General features: G+C 48.4%; 1 protein-coding gene across 1 annotated transcript in view; it reads right to left on the reverse strand.

The window, feature by feature from the left end:
- ncor2 (nuclear receptor corepressor 2) overlaps nt 1-17,583 on the reverse strand; it is a 261,584-nt gene that overhangs the window by 106,419 nt on the left and 137,582 nt on the right. Inside the window, exons 15-16 of the mRNA XM_068006268.1 lie at nt 7,041-7,192; nt 2,140-2,324 (exon numbers count right to left, since the gene is read on the reverse strand). Of these exons, the coding sequence (XP_067862369.1) occupies nt 2,140-2,324; nt 7,041-7,192 (337 nt within the window). The remainder of the gene's footprint in view (nt 1-2,139; nt 2,325-7,040; nt 7,193-17,583) is intronic.

Consider the following 17,583-nt stretch of genomic DNA (forward strand, 5'->3'; position numbering starts at 1 on the left):
CCTTTAACACGGGGTCTCCTTCACTAGTTACGAACACCTTTAACACGGGGTCTCCATAACTAGTTACAAACACCTTTAACACGGGGTCTCCCTCACTAGTTACGAACACCTTTAACACGGGGTCTCCATAACTAGTTACAAACACCTTTAACACGGGGTCTCCCTCACTAGTTACGAACACCTTTAACACGGGGTCTCCCTCACTAGTTACGAACACCTTTAACACGGGGTCTCCATAACTAGTTCCAAACACCTGCTGTCGAGCAGTATCAGTCGTTGCACTTTAATATAATTTTTTGATTTGAGATGTGGATGTTGCTGAGTTATCGCCGACTCCCGTCAGCATCCAATCCCCCGTTGACCGTTTCCTGCATTGGTCAGTGAGCCGACCCGTTCCTGCCGCCTCCTCCAACATTGCTGATTCTGAAACACTCGCTCCATCTGCAGAAATGCTGTGTGACATCAGTCTCTGCCGAGTGTTCACCGCGTTCTGAGTGAATTCTGAGATTACCTGAACCCTTAACCACTGCACTCACTGGGAGGATGGGTCCTGTTGAGACTGTTTTTATAACTGGACTATTTAGAACTGTCAGAGGAGGGAGCAGAGCAGAACTAGTGACAGGCAGCAGGAATGTTCTTTAATTAAAGGGGAACTGAATATCAGCAAGTATTAAAAAGAGAAAATAAGTCCTCACAGAGCAACGTTGGCTAATGTGTTGTTATCCCGTGAGATCACCGTGGGTTCCTCAACCCCATCACAGCTTCCAGGGGGGGATGGCAAATTATCCTTTGCTCCAGCTTTACTTCTGGGTCCCCACTTACAGCACCTGGTGCCCTAAACACCCCCTGTGAGCTTGTGTACTCTGTGCTTTGACCCTATTTGTTCCTCATGGGCAATTTTTTAATCCCAGTGGTTGTGAGTTCAGAGGGCTGCCCAATTTACTACCACCTAGAAGGACAAGGGCAGCAGGCACATGGGAACAACACCACCTGCACGTTCCCCTCCAAGTCACACACCATCCCGACTTGGAAATATATCGCCGTTCCTTCATCGTCGCTGGGTCAAAATCCTGGAACTCCCTTCCTAACAGCACTGTGGGAGAACCGTCACCACACGGACTGCAGCGGTTCAAGAAGGCGGCTCACCACCACCTTCTCAAGGGAAATTAGGGATGGGCAATAAATGCCGGCCTCGCCAGCAATGCCCACATCCCATGAACGAAAAAAAATAATTTTGCTCCAATTTTTGGTGCCCCATTTCTCTGATTCTGACCTTCTGATCATCTGTCTGCCTCACTAACCCCATCAACCCCATCACATATCTCAGGGCTCCAGCTCTCCTCAACTCTCTCCCTAAATCTCTCGTCACCATCTCACCTTTAGACACCTAGTCCAAACCCATCTCTTCAGCTGAGCTTTCCAGCTCATCTCCTAATCCCTCTCTCCCTGGCCTCTCATTGATTCTGTGAAGGGCCTTGTGACATTTTCAACACCAATTCAAGTTGTGTAAACGACTGTTCGCTTTTCTGTAAGAGCTACAAGCCACGTACGGCACTGCTACAAGCCACGTACAGCACTGCTACAAGCCACGTACAGCACTGCTACAAGCCAACGTACGGCACTGCTACAAGCCACGTATGGCACTGCTACAAGCCAACGTACGGCACTGCTACAAGCCACGTACGGCACTGCTACAAGCCAACGTACGGCACTGCTACAAGCCACGTACGGCACTGCTACAAGCCAACGTACGGCACTGCTACAAGCCACGTACGGCACTGCTACAAGCCACGTAGGGCACTGCTACAAGCAACGTACGGCACTGCTACAAGCCAACGTACGGCACTGCTACAAGCCAACGTACGGCACTGCTACAAGCAACGTACGGCACTGCTACAAGCAACGTACGGCACTGCTACAAGCCAACGTACGGCACTGCTACAAGCAACGTACGGCACTGCTACAAGCCAACGTACGGCACTGCTACAAGCCAACGTACAGCACTGCTACAAGCCAACGTACGGCACTGCTACAAGCCACGTACGGCACTGTACCAAACCACCTGCCAAGCTTAAAGGGAGGCTTCCTCCCACCCTGGCAAGTGGCACATGCTGATTGCACTGACAACCGACCACTCACCAGCTTCAGGCGTTGGCTGTGGGGTTGGAGCCTCCTCGTGATTGGCCTCATTGGTCATGGATCTTGTTATCCGTCCTTTACGCCGTCCCTGGCTGTTGGCTGTTTTACGCCCTCTGGAAGCCAAAGCTTCTTTTTCTTCATTGTCCTCCCCAGACGTGTCTCCGGATTTATCTTTCTCCTTTTCCCTGAGGTAAACACAAAGAAGCATTTTTGCCGCACCTGATACAACACTGGCAAACCGTGAAATGTTTTATATTGAGCACTCATCTTACCTCGAGACTAACTTGCTGAATCAGCCCAACCAAAGCTACAAGTGGGGAAACCAGATGCAATTTCAACCCACCATCAGTATTAAAACAGGAACCTTCCTTCCTTTTTTGCTTTACCCATTTCTGTCTGTGTTGGGACACCCAGAACATTCCGCAAATGGACCTTTCCTTCCTCTTATTCCAAAGTGATATAAATAAATCCAGAATAAAAGGTCCATCTCACAGCAACTCAACTGCAGCGGTTCAAGAAGGCGGCTCACCACCACCTTCTTGAGGGCAATTAGGGATGGGCAATAAATGCCGGCCTCGCCAGCGACGCCCACATCCCGTGAACGAATAAAAAAAAACTGCAAACTCCACCTTCAGGAAGGAGACTCCAGAATGTGCAGAGAAAAGGTGCTATGCAGATCTGAGAGTAACAATATGAAGAACCATATTCCTTATATTAAAACAAGGAATAAACCCAGGAGGTGGGATGGAATCAGAAAGGAACCAACTGCAGTTCTGACTATGATTTGTTCTGTACATGCTGTTTGCAGATTCTATGACGCCTCGTCCACTCTCAATTCCCCAAGTTGTTTTTCTCCCTTCCTGACTCCATTCCCAGTCGGCAGGGTGCGGCGGGCAGGGTGCATCAGACAGGGTGCATTGGGCAGGGTGCGGCGGGCAGGGTGCGGCGGGCAGGGTGCGGCGGGCAGGGTGCGGCGGGCGGCGGGCAGGGTGCGGTGGGCAGGGTGCAGCGGGCAGGGTGCAAAGGGCAGGGTGCAGCGGGCAGGGTGCAGCGGGCAGGGTGCAGTGGGCAGGGTGCAGCGGGCAGGGTGCAAAGGGAAGGGTGCAGTGGGCAGTGTGCAGCGGGCAGGGTGCAGCGGGCAGGGTGCAGCGGGCAGGGTGCAAAGGGCAGGGTGCAGCGGGCAGGGTGCAGCGGGCAGGGTGCAGCGGGCGGTGGGCAGGGTGCAGCGGGCGGTGGGCAGGGTGCAGCGGGCGGTGGGCAGGGTGCAGCGGGCGGCGGGCAGGGTGCAGCGGGCGGCGGGCAGGGTGCAGCGGGCATCTGCTTGTGTAGCCTTCAGCAATGTCAGCATTAATAGACTGAAGTATTCTGCAAGACTGATATTCATCTCATTGAAGTATTCTAAGTTTGATCTGTGCTACTCTGAAATATTTCATAGGTGCCAAGAGAAAACTTAAAGAATTCTTTTTAAAACATTTAGTTTTAAAAAGTGGTAAGGAAATTAATGCAACAGCAAGGGCTCGAGAGCTTGTAAACCGGTGAATTTTAAAAAGTCTTGTTATTGTGTGTGTGAGTTTTCACTTTTTAATGTTTAATTTTTTATTTTTTGTAACAAAAGCTAAAGATGTAATTAAATATTTGATGGGTGTCCATGGAGAGTGATCAAGTTCCATGTGGAGGGGGGAGGGGTCGAGAGTCTCCGCGGGGAGGGGTCGAGAGTCTCCGCGGGGAGGGGTCGAGAGTCTCCGCGGGGAGGGGTCGAGAGTCTCCGCGGGGAGGGGTCGAGAGTCTCCGCGGGGAGGGGTCGAGAGTCTCCGCGGGGAGGGGTCGAGAGTCTCCGCGGGGAGGGGTCGAGAGTCTCCGCGGGGAGGGGTCGAGAGTCTCCGCGGGGAGGGGTCGAGAGTCTCCGCGGGGAGGGGTCGAGAGTCTCCGCGGGGAGGGGTCGAGTCTCCGCGGGGAGGGGTCGAGTCTCCGCGGGGAGGGGTCGAGTCTCCGCGGGGAGGGGTCGAGAATCTCCGCAGGGAGGGGTCGAGTCTCCACGGGGGGGGAGGAGGGGCTGGAATCTCCGCTCTCCGGGGCTTCCTATAATAGGCTGCTGAAAGCTGCACTCAGTCCTCTTTAACTGACCTGCCTCACCCTGTGTTATTGATGGAGAATCGAATTGACCGTCCAACACTGATAAACCACAGTAGCTGTGATTGTGGTTGTGGACACGCAGAGTCAGGGGACAGGCAGCAGAATGGAGAGCAAGATGGCTACAAAACAGAAAACAGAGAGTAGGGGTTAAGGGTAGTTACTCAGACTGGCAAAAGGTGGGAAGTGGTGTTCCCCAGGGATCGGTGCTGGGACCACTGTTGTTCACCATTTACATTAATGATTTAGACTCGGAAATTGGAAGTACAATTTCAAAATTTGCAGACGACACCAAATTGGGGGATGTAGTTAATACGAAGGAAGAATGCAACATAATACAGGAATGGGCGTATAATTGGCAAATGAATTTCAATATAGGTAAGTGTGAAGTGGTGCATTTTGGTCGAATGAATAAGGAGATGTTGGCCAGGGGCTGCAGTAACCTGAGATTCCCAGCTGCTGACACACAGGCAAGAGCAACTTTTGAACTGAAGTAACCTGAGTTCAGCCGCTGGCCTGAGCTGCCTGGAACCAGTTTGAATTAACTAAGTTTCGTGAAAGACAAAGGAGATGTGATAAGACACAAGTCCTTATTTAGAAAAGGAGTAATGAGGTAATGCTTCCTAAGTCCTTGGGACAGAGCCAATGAGGAGAAGACACAGACTAGGCGAGCAAGCCTAAACCAACGGGAGAGAGAGAGACAGCACAGCTTGAAGAGATAAGATTTGGAATAAGAATGAAGAATCTGGGGCGTGGAGCCAGAGCGAAGACTCCGGAGACCAACCATCGTGGAAGTGGATGAACCTACGTCAGGGACGTAGAGACGACGTTGAAAGAGAGAGATCGGAACCCCTGGCCAGCGTCAGCTCTCCTTTTCGGGTATTAGCCTTTATATTCTGTGACCACTCAAGGAGTGTCAGAGAAACCTAGTGGGTGTGCATTTAGATCCTAGTTTGGGTATAAAACTGTATAACCTGGTGTAAACTGCATGTCTATATCTAACCAGACGTATAAGCTATATGTATATGATCTAACGGCGTGAATAAAGCGAATTGAGAGTTAAGAGAGAATTGACTCTTCTCCTCTTTGTACTAAGCCAATAACCGTAACCGGTGACCTCTGGTCAACAGAGGCCACACACTGCTTGGAAAATAAGAGTCTGAATGGGATAGAAGAGCAGAGGGATCTGGGCGAACAGATACACAAATCACTAAAAGTAGTGACGCAGGTTAATAAGACCATAAAAAAGCAAACCAAGCACGAGGTTCATTTCTAGAGGGATAAAACTGAAATGCAGAGAAGTTTTGTTAAACTTGTATAGAACCTTGGTTAGACCACACTTGGAGCACTGTGCACAGTTCTGGTCTCCATTTTATAAAAAGGATGTAGAGGCACTGGAGAAGGTGTAAAAAAGATTTACAAGGATGATTCCAGAACTGAGAGGTTATAACTATCAGGAAAGAGTGAACAGGCGGGGGCTCTTATCTCTAGAAAAGAGAAGACTGAGGGGCGACCTGATAGAGGGCTTTAAGATGATGAAAGGGTTTGATAGGGTAGATGTAGAGAAGATGTTTCCACTTGCGGGGGATTCCTTTAACTATCCTTTTACTTTTTATATGTTTATAAAAGATTCTTGGGTTCCCTTTTATGTTACCTGCTGATCTTTTCTCATACTCTCTCTTTATCCGTCTTATATCTTTTCTCAATATGCCCCTGCACTCTCTGTATTTTGCCTGGTTTTCTATTGTATTCTGTACCTGACATTTGTCACAAATCTCCTTTATCTGTTTTATTTTAACCTCTATTTCCTTTGTCATCCAGGGAGCTCTAGCTTTGATGCCCCATCTTTCCTCCTTATGGGAATAGGCTTGGTTTGTACCCGAACTATCTCCACCCTGAAGGCCTGCCATTGCTCATTTACTGGTTTCTTGGCCAATCTTTGTTTCCAGTCCACCTGAGCTCGATCCCTTCTCAAATCACTGAAACTGGCTCTCTTCCAGTTGGTTATTTTCACCTTTGATTTTTCTTTGTCCAGTAAATGCTAAACATAATCAGCAGGTCCAAACTGCACTAAAACAATTGGCAGTTAAAAACATTTGCTCTACTGATTAAAATGCATTTTCCTGCCATTGAAATGACCTCACATGAGGTTTCCTACCAGGGAGGGAGGGGTTAATCAAGAGGGACAAAGCTTGAAGATGGACTGAAGCCAAGAGCAGTGTCAGCTGGTTTTCAGGGAAGCTGATGTTATGTTTGAGAACGTCCTGTACCATCAGAACAAGGGCAGGTGTTGGCGGAAATTACATTTTATCTTTGACATGAATCATTTTAAAGATGTAGTTACCTGAAGATGACATTTCATTGAAACAGTGCAAGTTACTGAGATAATTTGTCTGCATCAGACCCCAGGAAGATTGAATCAAAGATTAGTCAAGTGAAACAGTTATGTTTGAAGGGGACGGGGTATTTTCAATGCTCATTCTCCACTCAGACTACCCGGTCTGGCCTACACGTGACTCCAGTCCCACACCACCTGGATGACTCTTAAATGGCCTCAGGGCAAGTAGGGATGAACAATAAATGCGGCCTTTTCAGTGTTGCCCACATCGGAAAAATAACATTTTAAATAATCAGGATTTTGCGGTGGAACAGGTAGATTGAATAAACTACACTGACACAAATGTTTACAAATTCACAGAATCAGTCACTAAAAGGCTGTCGCATCGGGACAGAAGTAAAGAACGAGGCAGGGTGACTCGGTTGCAACTTACCTCATCAGCTCGTCTTTGTATTTCTCACACTCCTCCTCCTTTTCTCCTTTGTCCTCCCTCTCCTCTTCTTTCTCAACTTCCTTCTCCTTTTCTTCTTTGTCTTCGAGAATGCTCCTGGAGACCTGTTGCTGATGGGGCGGCTGCTGCTGCTGCTGTTGGTATAAAATTATGCTGGAGTATCAAGACCAGAAAATTTAGGGATTTTCCATCAACTGAAAGAAACATTTTCACATTAATGCAGCAAGACTCTGGTAAAGGGGAAGAGGTGGACTCTATACAGGAAAAAGGACCTTTCCAGTCATTTTACTGATTTACCCCAAACAGTCTGGGATTTATTGGGTCAGTGGATCAGAAAAACACAATTCTTTCCCATTAACAGAATTAAAAACCCTGAATTTACTCTACTGCTCATTCTGAAAATTAAATTAAATCCAGTAACACACACACACACACACACACACACACACAGGGCTCTGACACAATCACACACATTGGATAGTCTTCAGGTGAAGTGAGGTTAGAGGCTGAGGGGAAACAATATCACGGCGAGCAGATGCAATTCAGTCCCAATTTTAAAGTCATACATTCTGTTCTTATTTTTATATTTCAATTATAAATCCCAACATCTACATTTATAATGGGATCTGCCTATGTCAACTTGTCATGCTGAGGTAGATTATCAGTGCAAATGGGGCAGTTTGTGTAACGGGCGGCGTGTGTAATGGGCGGTTTGTAAAACGGGCAGTTTGTGTAACGGGCGGTGTGTGTAACGGGCGGTTTGTAAAACGGGCGGTGTGTGTAACGGGCGGTTTGTAAAACGGGCGGTGTGTGTAACGGGCGGTGTGTGTAACGGGCGGTTTGTAAAACGGGCGGTGTGTGTAACGGGCGGTCTGTGTAACGGGCGGTTTGTAAAACGGGCGGTCTGTGTAACGGGCGGTCTGTGTAACGGGCGGTTTGTAAAACGGGCGGTCTGTGTAATGGGCGGTCTGTGTAACGGGCGGTTTGTAAAACGGGCGGTTTGTGTAACGGGCGGTGTGTGTTACGGGCGGTTTGTAAAACGGGCGGTCTGTGTAATGGGCGGTCTGTGTTACGGGCGGTTTGTGTAACGGGCGGTTTGTAAAACTGGCGGTCTGTGTAACGGGCGGTCTGGTGTAACGGGCGGTGTGTGTAACGGGCGGTCTGTGTAACGGGCGGTCTGTGTAACGGGCGGTCTGTGTAACGGGCGGTTTGTAAAACGGGCGGTTTGTGTAACGGGCGGTTTGTAAAACGGGCGGTTTGTCAAACTGGCGGTCTGTGTAACGGGTGGTCTGTGTAACGGGAGGTTTGTAAAACGGGCGGTGTGTGTAACGGGCGGTCTGTGTAACGGGCGGTTTGTAAAACGGGCGGTCTGTGTAACGGGCGGTCTGTGTAACGGGCGGTTTGTAAAACGGGCGGTTTGTAAAACGGGCGGTGTGTGTAACGGGCGGTGTGTGTAACGGGCGGTGTGTGTAACGGGCGGTCTGTGTAACAGGCGGTTTGTAAAACGGGCGGTTTGTAAAACGGGCGGTTTGTAAAACGGGCGGTCTCTGTAACGGGCGGTTTGTAAAACGGGCGGTGTGTGTAACGGGCGGTCTGTGTAACGGGCGGTCTGTGTAACGGGCGGTCTGCGTAAAGGGCGGTCTGCGTAAAGGGCGGTTTGTAAAACGGGCGGTTTGTAAAACGGGCGGTGTGTGTAACGGTCGGTTTGTAAAACGGGCGGTTTGTAAAACGGGCGGTTTGTCAAACTGGCGGTCTGTGTAACGGGTGGTCTGTGTAACGGGCGGTTTGTAAAACGGGCGGTCTGTGTAACGGGCGGTCTGTGTAACGGGCGGTCTGTAAAAAGGGCGGTGTGTGTAACGGGCGGTCTGTGTAACGGGCGGCCGCGTGTCGGTTTTACCCCCGCGTAGCGAGTGGTGAATCCAGCGCGCTGTAATTACAACCTCCTGCCAGCAGTGGTGCTACTGAGGCCACTGGAGGTCAATTTACAGCAGCACAAGTTACAGAGGCAGATCCCAATGGAAATGGGGACAGAGCAGCTTATAGAGGAGACGGTGAGGAGACGGTGAGGAGGCGGTGAGGAGGCGGTGAGGAGGCGGTGAGGAGGCGGTGAGGAGGCGGTGAGGAGACGGTGAGGAGACGGTGAGGAGGCGGTGAGGAGACGGTGAGGAGACGGTGAGGAGACGGTGAGGAGGCACTGAGGAGGCGGTGAGGAGACGGTGAGGAGACGGTGAGGAGGCGGTGAGGAGACGGTGAGGAGACGGTGAGGAGACACTGAGGAGGTGGTGAGGAGACGGTGAGGAGACGGTGAGGAGGCGGTGAGGAGGCGGTGAGGAGGCGGTGAGGAGGCGGTGAGGAGGCGGTGAGGAGACACTGAGGAGGTGGTGAGGAGACGGTGAGGAGGCGGTGAGGAGACACTGAGGAGACGGTGAGGAGACGGTGAGGAGACGGTGAGGAGGCGGTGAGGAGGCGGTGAGGAGACGGTGAGGAGGCGGTGAGGAGGCGGTGAGGAGGCGGTGAGGAGACACTGAGGAGACGGTGAGGAGACGGTGAGGAGACGGTGAGGAGGCGGTGAGGAGACGGTGAGGAGACGGTGAGGAGACGGTGAGGAGGCGGTGAGGAGGCGGTGAGGAGACGGTGAGGAGGCGGTGAGGAGACACTGAGGAGACGGTGAGGAGACGGTGAGGAGGCGGTGAGGAGGCGGTGAGGAGACGGTGAGGAGACGGTGAGGAGACACTGAGGAGACGGTGAGGAGGCGGTGAGGAGACGGTGAGGAGACGGTGAGGAGGCGGTGAGGAGACGGTGAGGAGACACTGAGGAGACGGTGAGGAGACGGTGAGGAGGCGGTGAGGAGACGGTGAGGAGGCGGTGAGGAGGCGGTGAGGAGACGGTGAGGAGACGGTGAGGAGACACTGAGGAGACGGTGAGGAGACGGTGAGGAGGCGGTGAGGAGACGGTGAGGAGGCGGTGAGGAGGCGGTGAGGAGACGGTGAGGAGACGGTGAGGAGACACTGAGGAGACGGTGAGGAGACGGTGAGGAGGCGGTGAGGAGACGGTGAGGAGGCGGTGAGGAGACGGTGAGGAGACGGTGAGGAGACGGTGAGGAGACACTGAGGAGACGGTGAGGAGACGGTGAGGAGACGGTGAGGAGGCGGTGAGGAGACGGTGAGGAGACACTGAGGAGACGGTGAGGAGACGGTGAGGAGACGGTGAGGAGACGGTGAGGAGGCGGTGAGGAGGCGGTGAGGAGACGGTGAGGAGGCGGTGAGGAGGCGGTGAGGAGGCGGTGAGGAGACGGTGAGGAGACGGTGAGGAGACGGTGAGGAGACGGTGAGGAGACGGTGAGGAGACGGTGAGGAGGCGGTGCATGTAGATGTGAGAATTTTAATATATGATAGAGAGATATATATGTAAATATATATATAATTCAGGCACTTTGGCTTGGGAAAAAAAAATCAATTTATACACACGCATCCACGGGTGTACAAATATCCAGGTATATGTACTTTGCGCACACAATTGTACACATTTTATATACATTATATACATGAAGAAGTAATATTGTTTTTGCAGTTGTGTATGTGGAAATTGACTGCCCTCTGCTCATAAACTGAGATTGTACTTTGTTCGTGTGGAGAGGAAATGCTCGCACAGCGTACTTACAATCATAGAAAGTTACAGCTCAGAAGGAGGCCATTCGGCCCATGTGTTCGTGCCGGCTGAAAAAGAGCTATCCAGCTTAATCCCACTTTCCAGCACTTGGTCTGTCGCCCTGTGGGTTACAGCACTCCAGGTGCACATCCAGGTACTTTTCAAATGAGTTGAGGGTTTCTGCCTCTCCCACCCTCTCAGGCAGTGAGTTCCAGACCCCCACCACCCTCTGGGTGAAAACATTTCTCCTCAGCTCCCCTCTAATCCTTCTACCAATCACTTTAAATCTATGCCCCCTGGTCACTGACCCCTCTGTTAAGGGAAATAGCTCCTCCCTATCCACTCTATCTAGTTCTGTCAGAATTTTATACACCTCAATTAAATCTCCCCTCAGCCTCCTTTGTTCCAAAGAAAACAACCCCAGCCTATCCAATCTTTCCTCATAACTAAAATTCTCCTCGGGATTGGGCCGAGTCGCCTGTTCCCATGTTCTAACTAATGTATTTCCATGTACTTTCCAAACCAAATTTATTTATTTAAAATACTCATTACAGATGGTGCCAAATACCAGCAACTACTCTCTTCATGATCAACAATGTAAAATAACTCTCTGCTTTTGGGAAGTCCCGGTCTCACTGAAAGCTAATCGCAAAGAGATTCAGCTACACTGTGGAAATATATGAAGCAGACAGCTCCATTAATGAGGAAACAATCCTCCTGTCCAGTGGCTCACCTCACCTTGCTATGGGTAACTCAACCTCCTGCCCATCCTCAGACTGACTGCTTCTTCTTCTGCTTCACAGGGACAGACTCTTTACAGCAGTATCACAAACCAGCTCTCGATGATTACACGCACACTGCGAGCATTGAACCTATCACCAAATGACACCTCATTGACTCTTGGAAAGGGGTTTCCTCTATAACATGGCACGACTGTGCAGGTGATACACCGTAATTCAGGTAACACTGTGCAGGTGATACACCGTAATTCAGGTAACACTGTGCAGGTGATACACCGTAATTCAGGTAACACTGTGCAGGTGATACACCGTAATTCAGGTAACACTGTGCAGGTGATACACCGTAATTCAGGTAACACTGTGCAGGTGATACACCGTAATTCAGGTAACACTGTGCAGGTGATACACTGTAATTCAGGTAACACTGTGCAGGTGATACACTGTAATTCAGGTAACACTGTGCAGGTGATACACCGTAATTCAGGTAACACTGTGCAGGTGATACACCGTAATTCAGGTAACACTGTGCAGGTGATACACCGTAATTCAGGTAACACTGTGCAGGTGATACACCGTAATTCAGGTAACACTGTGCAGGTGATACACCGTAATTCAGGTAACACTGTGCAGGTGATACACTGTAATTCAGGTAACACTGTGCAGGTGATACACTGTAATTCAGGTAACACTGTGCAGGTGATACACCGTAATTCAGGTAACACTGTGCAGGTGATACACCGTAATTCAGGTAACACTGTGCAGGTGATACACCGTAATTCAGGTAACACTGTGCAGCCAACATTGACACTTATAAACCCTGGTTCCCACTTGTTCTGGGTGACAACTCAGTAATCTGAATTACGCCAATTAACATTTTACCCAGATTACAGTCATCCAAACACACAGCTGTTCCCCATTTCTGCTGAGGAAGCTGCTCAGAATGGATTGAATATTCAGCCAGAAATGTTAACTGCAACAATTGCTCTTCGATTACACTGACGGCAAATTTTTACAGCAAAAATTATGAGCCACAATTTTAAAAAGTGTGCTGGCAATGATTGCTGAGCGGCAGTCCTGAGGTTAAAGGTGAGGATCAGTCCTGAGGTTAAAAGGTGAGGCTCAGTCCTGAGGTTAAAGGTGAGGATCAGTCCTGAGGTTAAAAGGTGAGGATCTGGCCTGAGGTTAAAGGTGAGGATCTGGCCTGAGGTTAAAGGTAAGGATCAGGCCTGAGCTTAAAAGGTGAGGATCTGGCCTGAGGTTAAAGGTGAGGATCTGGCCTGAGGTTAAAGGTGAGCATCTGGCCTGAGGTTAAAGGTGAGGATCTGGCCTGAGGTTAAAGGTGAGGATCTGGCCTGAGGTTAAAGGTGAGGATCAGGTGTGAGGTTAAAGGTGAGGATCAATCCTGAGGTTAAAGGTGAGGATCAGTCCTGAGGTTAAAGGTGAGGATCAGGTGTGAGGTTAAAGGTGAGGATCAATCCTGAGGTTAAAGGTGAGGATCAGTCCTGAGGTTAAAGGTGAGGATCAGGTGTGAGGTTAAAGGTGAGGGAAGTGATTACAATGTTGACTGTATGGTGTTTGGGTGTGATGATGTAATAGGTTGTGTTTGGAGCACATCCCCGAGAAAGAAACACACTCAGTGAACGATTGGAACACTGGAGAAATTTACACACTGGACGAGAAACTTACACACTGGATGGAAATATTTACACACTGGACGAGAAACTTACACACTGGATGGAAATATTTACACACTGGACGGAGAAACTTACACACTGGATGGAAATATTTACACACTGGACGGAGAAACTTACACACTGGATGGAAATATTTACACACTGGACGGAGATAATTCCCGATGTAAATTGCCAACAATGACCTTCCACCACAGGTGGGAAAGATTCAGTGGCCAACCATAATGATGCGTGCACCACGCCATCACACACAGCGGTCAATACCCATCATCCCAGCTGGTTACCTACCACTTGTATCTAATTGATCACCTGTCAACTGATGGTTCTCCTATCATGGTTATGTCAGTTACCTAATGTTCTGGAATAAAATCTCCTCCTTCTCTGAGCTCCCCATCATGTTTATTAAACACACGTCAGTTGTCTACATGGACAGTTGCCATTTTGCACCCGATTTTCAGAGTCAACTTTCTCAAGTCAATTTCAAATTGTGACAGATTACACTCGGCCACATTCAGGCTAAAACTAATAGTCAAATTTATTTAAAGTGAGGGAATTATATATAGAAGAAATACACAGCAAGTTACTGAAAGTACAATATTTAAATAATAAAGATAACAAAGGATTAAAACGACCTCTTCTAGAATATTGATCTCACAGTTTGTTAAGTGATAAGGCTTTTGGATGAGAGCAGTCATTTGTCAAATTTCAATGACACAATGAAGAACGTGGGAGGTGTAATTATTATATCAGCCCATAAAGTCTAAGTCCAGAAATTGAACTGAATTAAAGATATATTTAGGCCAAAAGGTCCCTGAATAATGAGCTGTTAACAGTCAAGTTCAAAGACACATGGTGGATGTTTACACTCCCTTCTAATGAGCCAGTGTCCATTCATCAGAGATTCATTAAGGATCAGTGAAGACTGTAACAAAATACTTGTTGAACTTCTGGCTCAAAAGTCCCCTGGACAGTTTCTGCCATTTACCGGCATGAGCAAGGAAAACACCCTTTAAAAGGACCAATAATTTGATTAACAAATAGAAACAAGACCCTTATTCCTGGCTAAGCTACAGATCGGAGGAAGCTACAGCCAATTGGTCACACACTAAAGCTCACTAAGGAAAGACAGGATCTATTTTGACTCGAGTTAAATCTATGCTCATATGAAAAAATCCAATACAGAAACTCTGAACATTTCCCATATAAACAGCAGAGAGAGAACCAACACAACCATTCAACACCTCAATATTCCCACAGGACTTCAACCTGTGGCTCGCACAGTTCAGCAGCTTCTAGTTGACATTTACTCCCAAAGGTTGATCCTAAAGATCCCTTACGTCCTCTATGTGACACCCTCAGACCTTGCTTTCAGCATAACACCGAGTCTCTCACATCCCTTCCCACCAGACCCCACCACCCAGTGGTCACCCTCCCTCAGCTACAACAAAAAAATGGACAACTGCACAAAATGGGACACTGAGGTGACATTTCTCCAGTGAGAGGATGATGAACATGTGGAACAGGTGAGTGGCAGTGAGAGGATGATGAACATGTGGAACAGGTGAGTGACAGTGAGAGGATGATGAACATGTGGAACAGGTGAGTGACAGTGAGAGGATGATGAACATGTGGAACAGGTGAGTGACAGTGAGAGGATGATGAACATGTGGAACAGGTGAGTGACAGTGATGGAGGATGATGAACATGTGGAACAGGTGAGTGGCAGTGAGAGGATGATGAACATGTGGAACAGGTGAGTGGCAGTGAGAGGATGATGAACATGTGGAATAGGTGAGTGGCAGTGAGAGGATGATGAACATGTGGAACAGGTGAGTGACAGTGAGAGGATGATGAACATGTGGAACAGGTGAGTGGCAGTGAGAGGATGATGAACATGTGGAACAGGTGAGTGACAGTGAGAGGATGATGAACATGTGGAACGGGTGAGTGACAGTGATGGAGGATGATGAACATGTGGAACAGGTGAGTGGCAGTGAGAGGATGATGAACATGTGGAACAGGTGAGTGGCAGTGATGGAGGATGATGAACATGTGGAACAGGTGAGTGGCAGTGATGGAGGATGATGAACATGTGGAACAGGTGAGTGGCAGTGAGAGGATGATGAACATGTGGAACAGGTGAGTGGCAGTGAGAGGATGATGAACATGTGGAACAGGTGAGTGGCAGTGAGAGGATGATGAACATGTGGAATAGGTGAGTGACAGTGAGAGGATGATGAACATGTGGAACAAGTGAGTGGCAGTGAGAGGATGATGAACATGTGGAACAGGTGAGTGGCAGTGAGAGGATGATGAACATGTGGAACAGGTGAGTGACAGTGAGAGGATGATGAACATGTGGAACAGGTGAGTGGCAGTGATGGAGGAACATGAAGGGGAGACAAGAATCAGAAAGTGATTGCACAAGTTCTCCCAGGGTTATAATGTGTGTCAGGGTGGATGGGCAGTGAAGAGGGAGGGAGGGAGAGCATGTAAACAAGAGCTGCCAAACAGATTAGGAGTTGGACGTAGCAACTAATCAGGATTCTGCCTGAGTCATGGCAATTTAATCAGATCCAGCTCGCTCACCAAATCTCTGACATTGGTTTCTGTGATCTCGTCTGATTTGATCATTCTGATTGAGTTTACTGCATCCGTCAGGAGCAGCTCCACTGACAGTGAGGTGTCAAACTCCTACACTTCCATTTACACTTTGAACCACAACTTTCTTTGAGCTTTTTTAAAATCAGTAAATTCCCCATGAGCAGCACCTTATTAAAACCCTTCTCCAAACAGCTACTGAGTCAAGTTATGCAACAAAAAGCACCTTGACTGACCCATTCAGTGACACGTGACAACAGCTCTGTGAAAACTCCCAAACATTCTCTCTCTCTTCTCACTCCATGTCAGTATCCAGGGAATCATTCTAAACTCCAAATATTACAGCGTTACATAGAATTTACAGCACAAAAACAGGCCATTCGGCCCAACTGGTCTATGCCGGTGTTTATGCTCCACACGAGCCTCCTCCCTCCCTACTTCATCTCAACCTATCAGCATATCCTTCTATTCCTTTCTCCCTTGTGTTTATCCAGCTTCCCCTTAAATGTATCTACACTATTCGCCTCAATTACTCCTTGTGGGAGCGAGTTCCACATTCTCACCACTCTCTGGGTAAAGAAGTTTCTCCTGAATTCCCTATTGGATTTATTAGTGACTATCTTATATTTATTACCTCTAGTTTTGGACTCCCTCACAAGTGGAAACATTTTCTCCACGTCTACCCTATTAATGATATAACTCTCCAAATAAATTTGCAAACTAGTCTCAGGATTTCTTGTTGGTTCGATAACCAGGTTTAATAATATCTGGGTATTTCCCTTTTATTCTCCAACGATTATAAATTTTCATAAATTATGTAAGCTGGAAATCACTGTTATTAATCTCTTTGTAAGAAACCTTTTACTCTCTGAAAATGGTTCCCATCCGATAACGAGAGGCTGGAAATCCGTATTGTCAGTCTAGCGGCAGACCAACTCCTGTCTTTCAATTACATTCCTCAAGGAATCAGGAACACACCAGCTGGGCGATGGAAGCAGAATCCATAGGACCTTCCAAAAGGCAATTGGACATGTATTTGAAGAGGACGAATTTGCAGGGTTATGGGAAAAAAAAACTGGGGTGTGGGATTAAATTGGACAGCTCCTTCAAAGAGCCAGCACAGGCATGATGGGCTGAATGGCCTCCTTTTATGCACCATAAAAACGTAAGAACTAGGAGCAGGAGTAGGGCATATGGCCCTCAAGCCTGTTCCGCCATTCAACAAGATCATGATTGATCTTCTATCTCAACGCCATTTTCCTGCACTATCCCCATATCCCTTGATGCTTTTAATATCTAGAAATCTATCGATCTCTGTTTTGAATGTACTCAATGACTGAGCCTCCACAGCCCTCTGGGGTAGAGAATTCCAAAGATTCACCACCCTCTGAGTGAAGAAATTTCTCCTCATTTCAGTCCTAAATGGTCGACCCCTTATTCTGAGACTGTGACCCCTGATTCCACACTCCCCAGCCAGGGGAAACATCCTCCCTGCATCTACCCTGTCGAGCCCTGTAATATTTTGTATGTTTCAATGAGATCACCTCTCATTCTTCTAAACTCCAGAGAATACAGGCCTAGTCTACTCAATCTCTCCTCATACGACAATCCCGCCATTGCAGGAATGGTGAACCTTCGTTGCACTCCCTCTATGGCAAGTATATCCTTTCTTAGGTAACGAGACCAAAATTGTACACAATACTCCAGATGCGGTCTCACCAAGGCCCTATACAATTGCAGTTCTCCTCCAAGTCACACACCATCCTGACTTGGAAATATATCGCTGTTCTTTCATCGTCATTGGGTCAAAATCCTGGAACTCCCTTCCTAACAGCACTGTGGGAG

Source organism: Heptranchias perlo, chromosome 25 (genome assembly GCF_035084215.1).
Source record: "Heptranchias perlo isolate sHepPer1 chromosome 25, sHepPer1.hap1, whole genome shotgun sequence".
NCBI classification, from domain to species: domain Eukaryota; kingdom Metazoa; phylum Chordata; class Chondrichthyes; order Hexanchiformes; family Hexanchidae; genus Heptranchias; species Heptranchias perlo.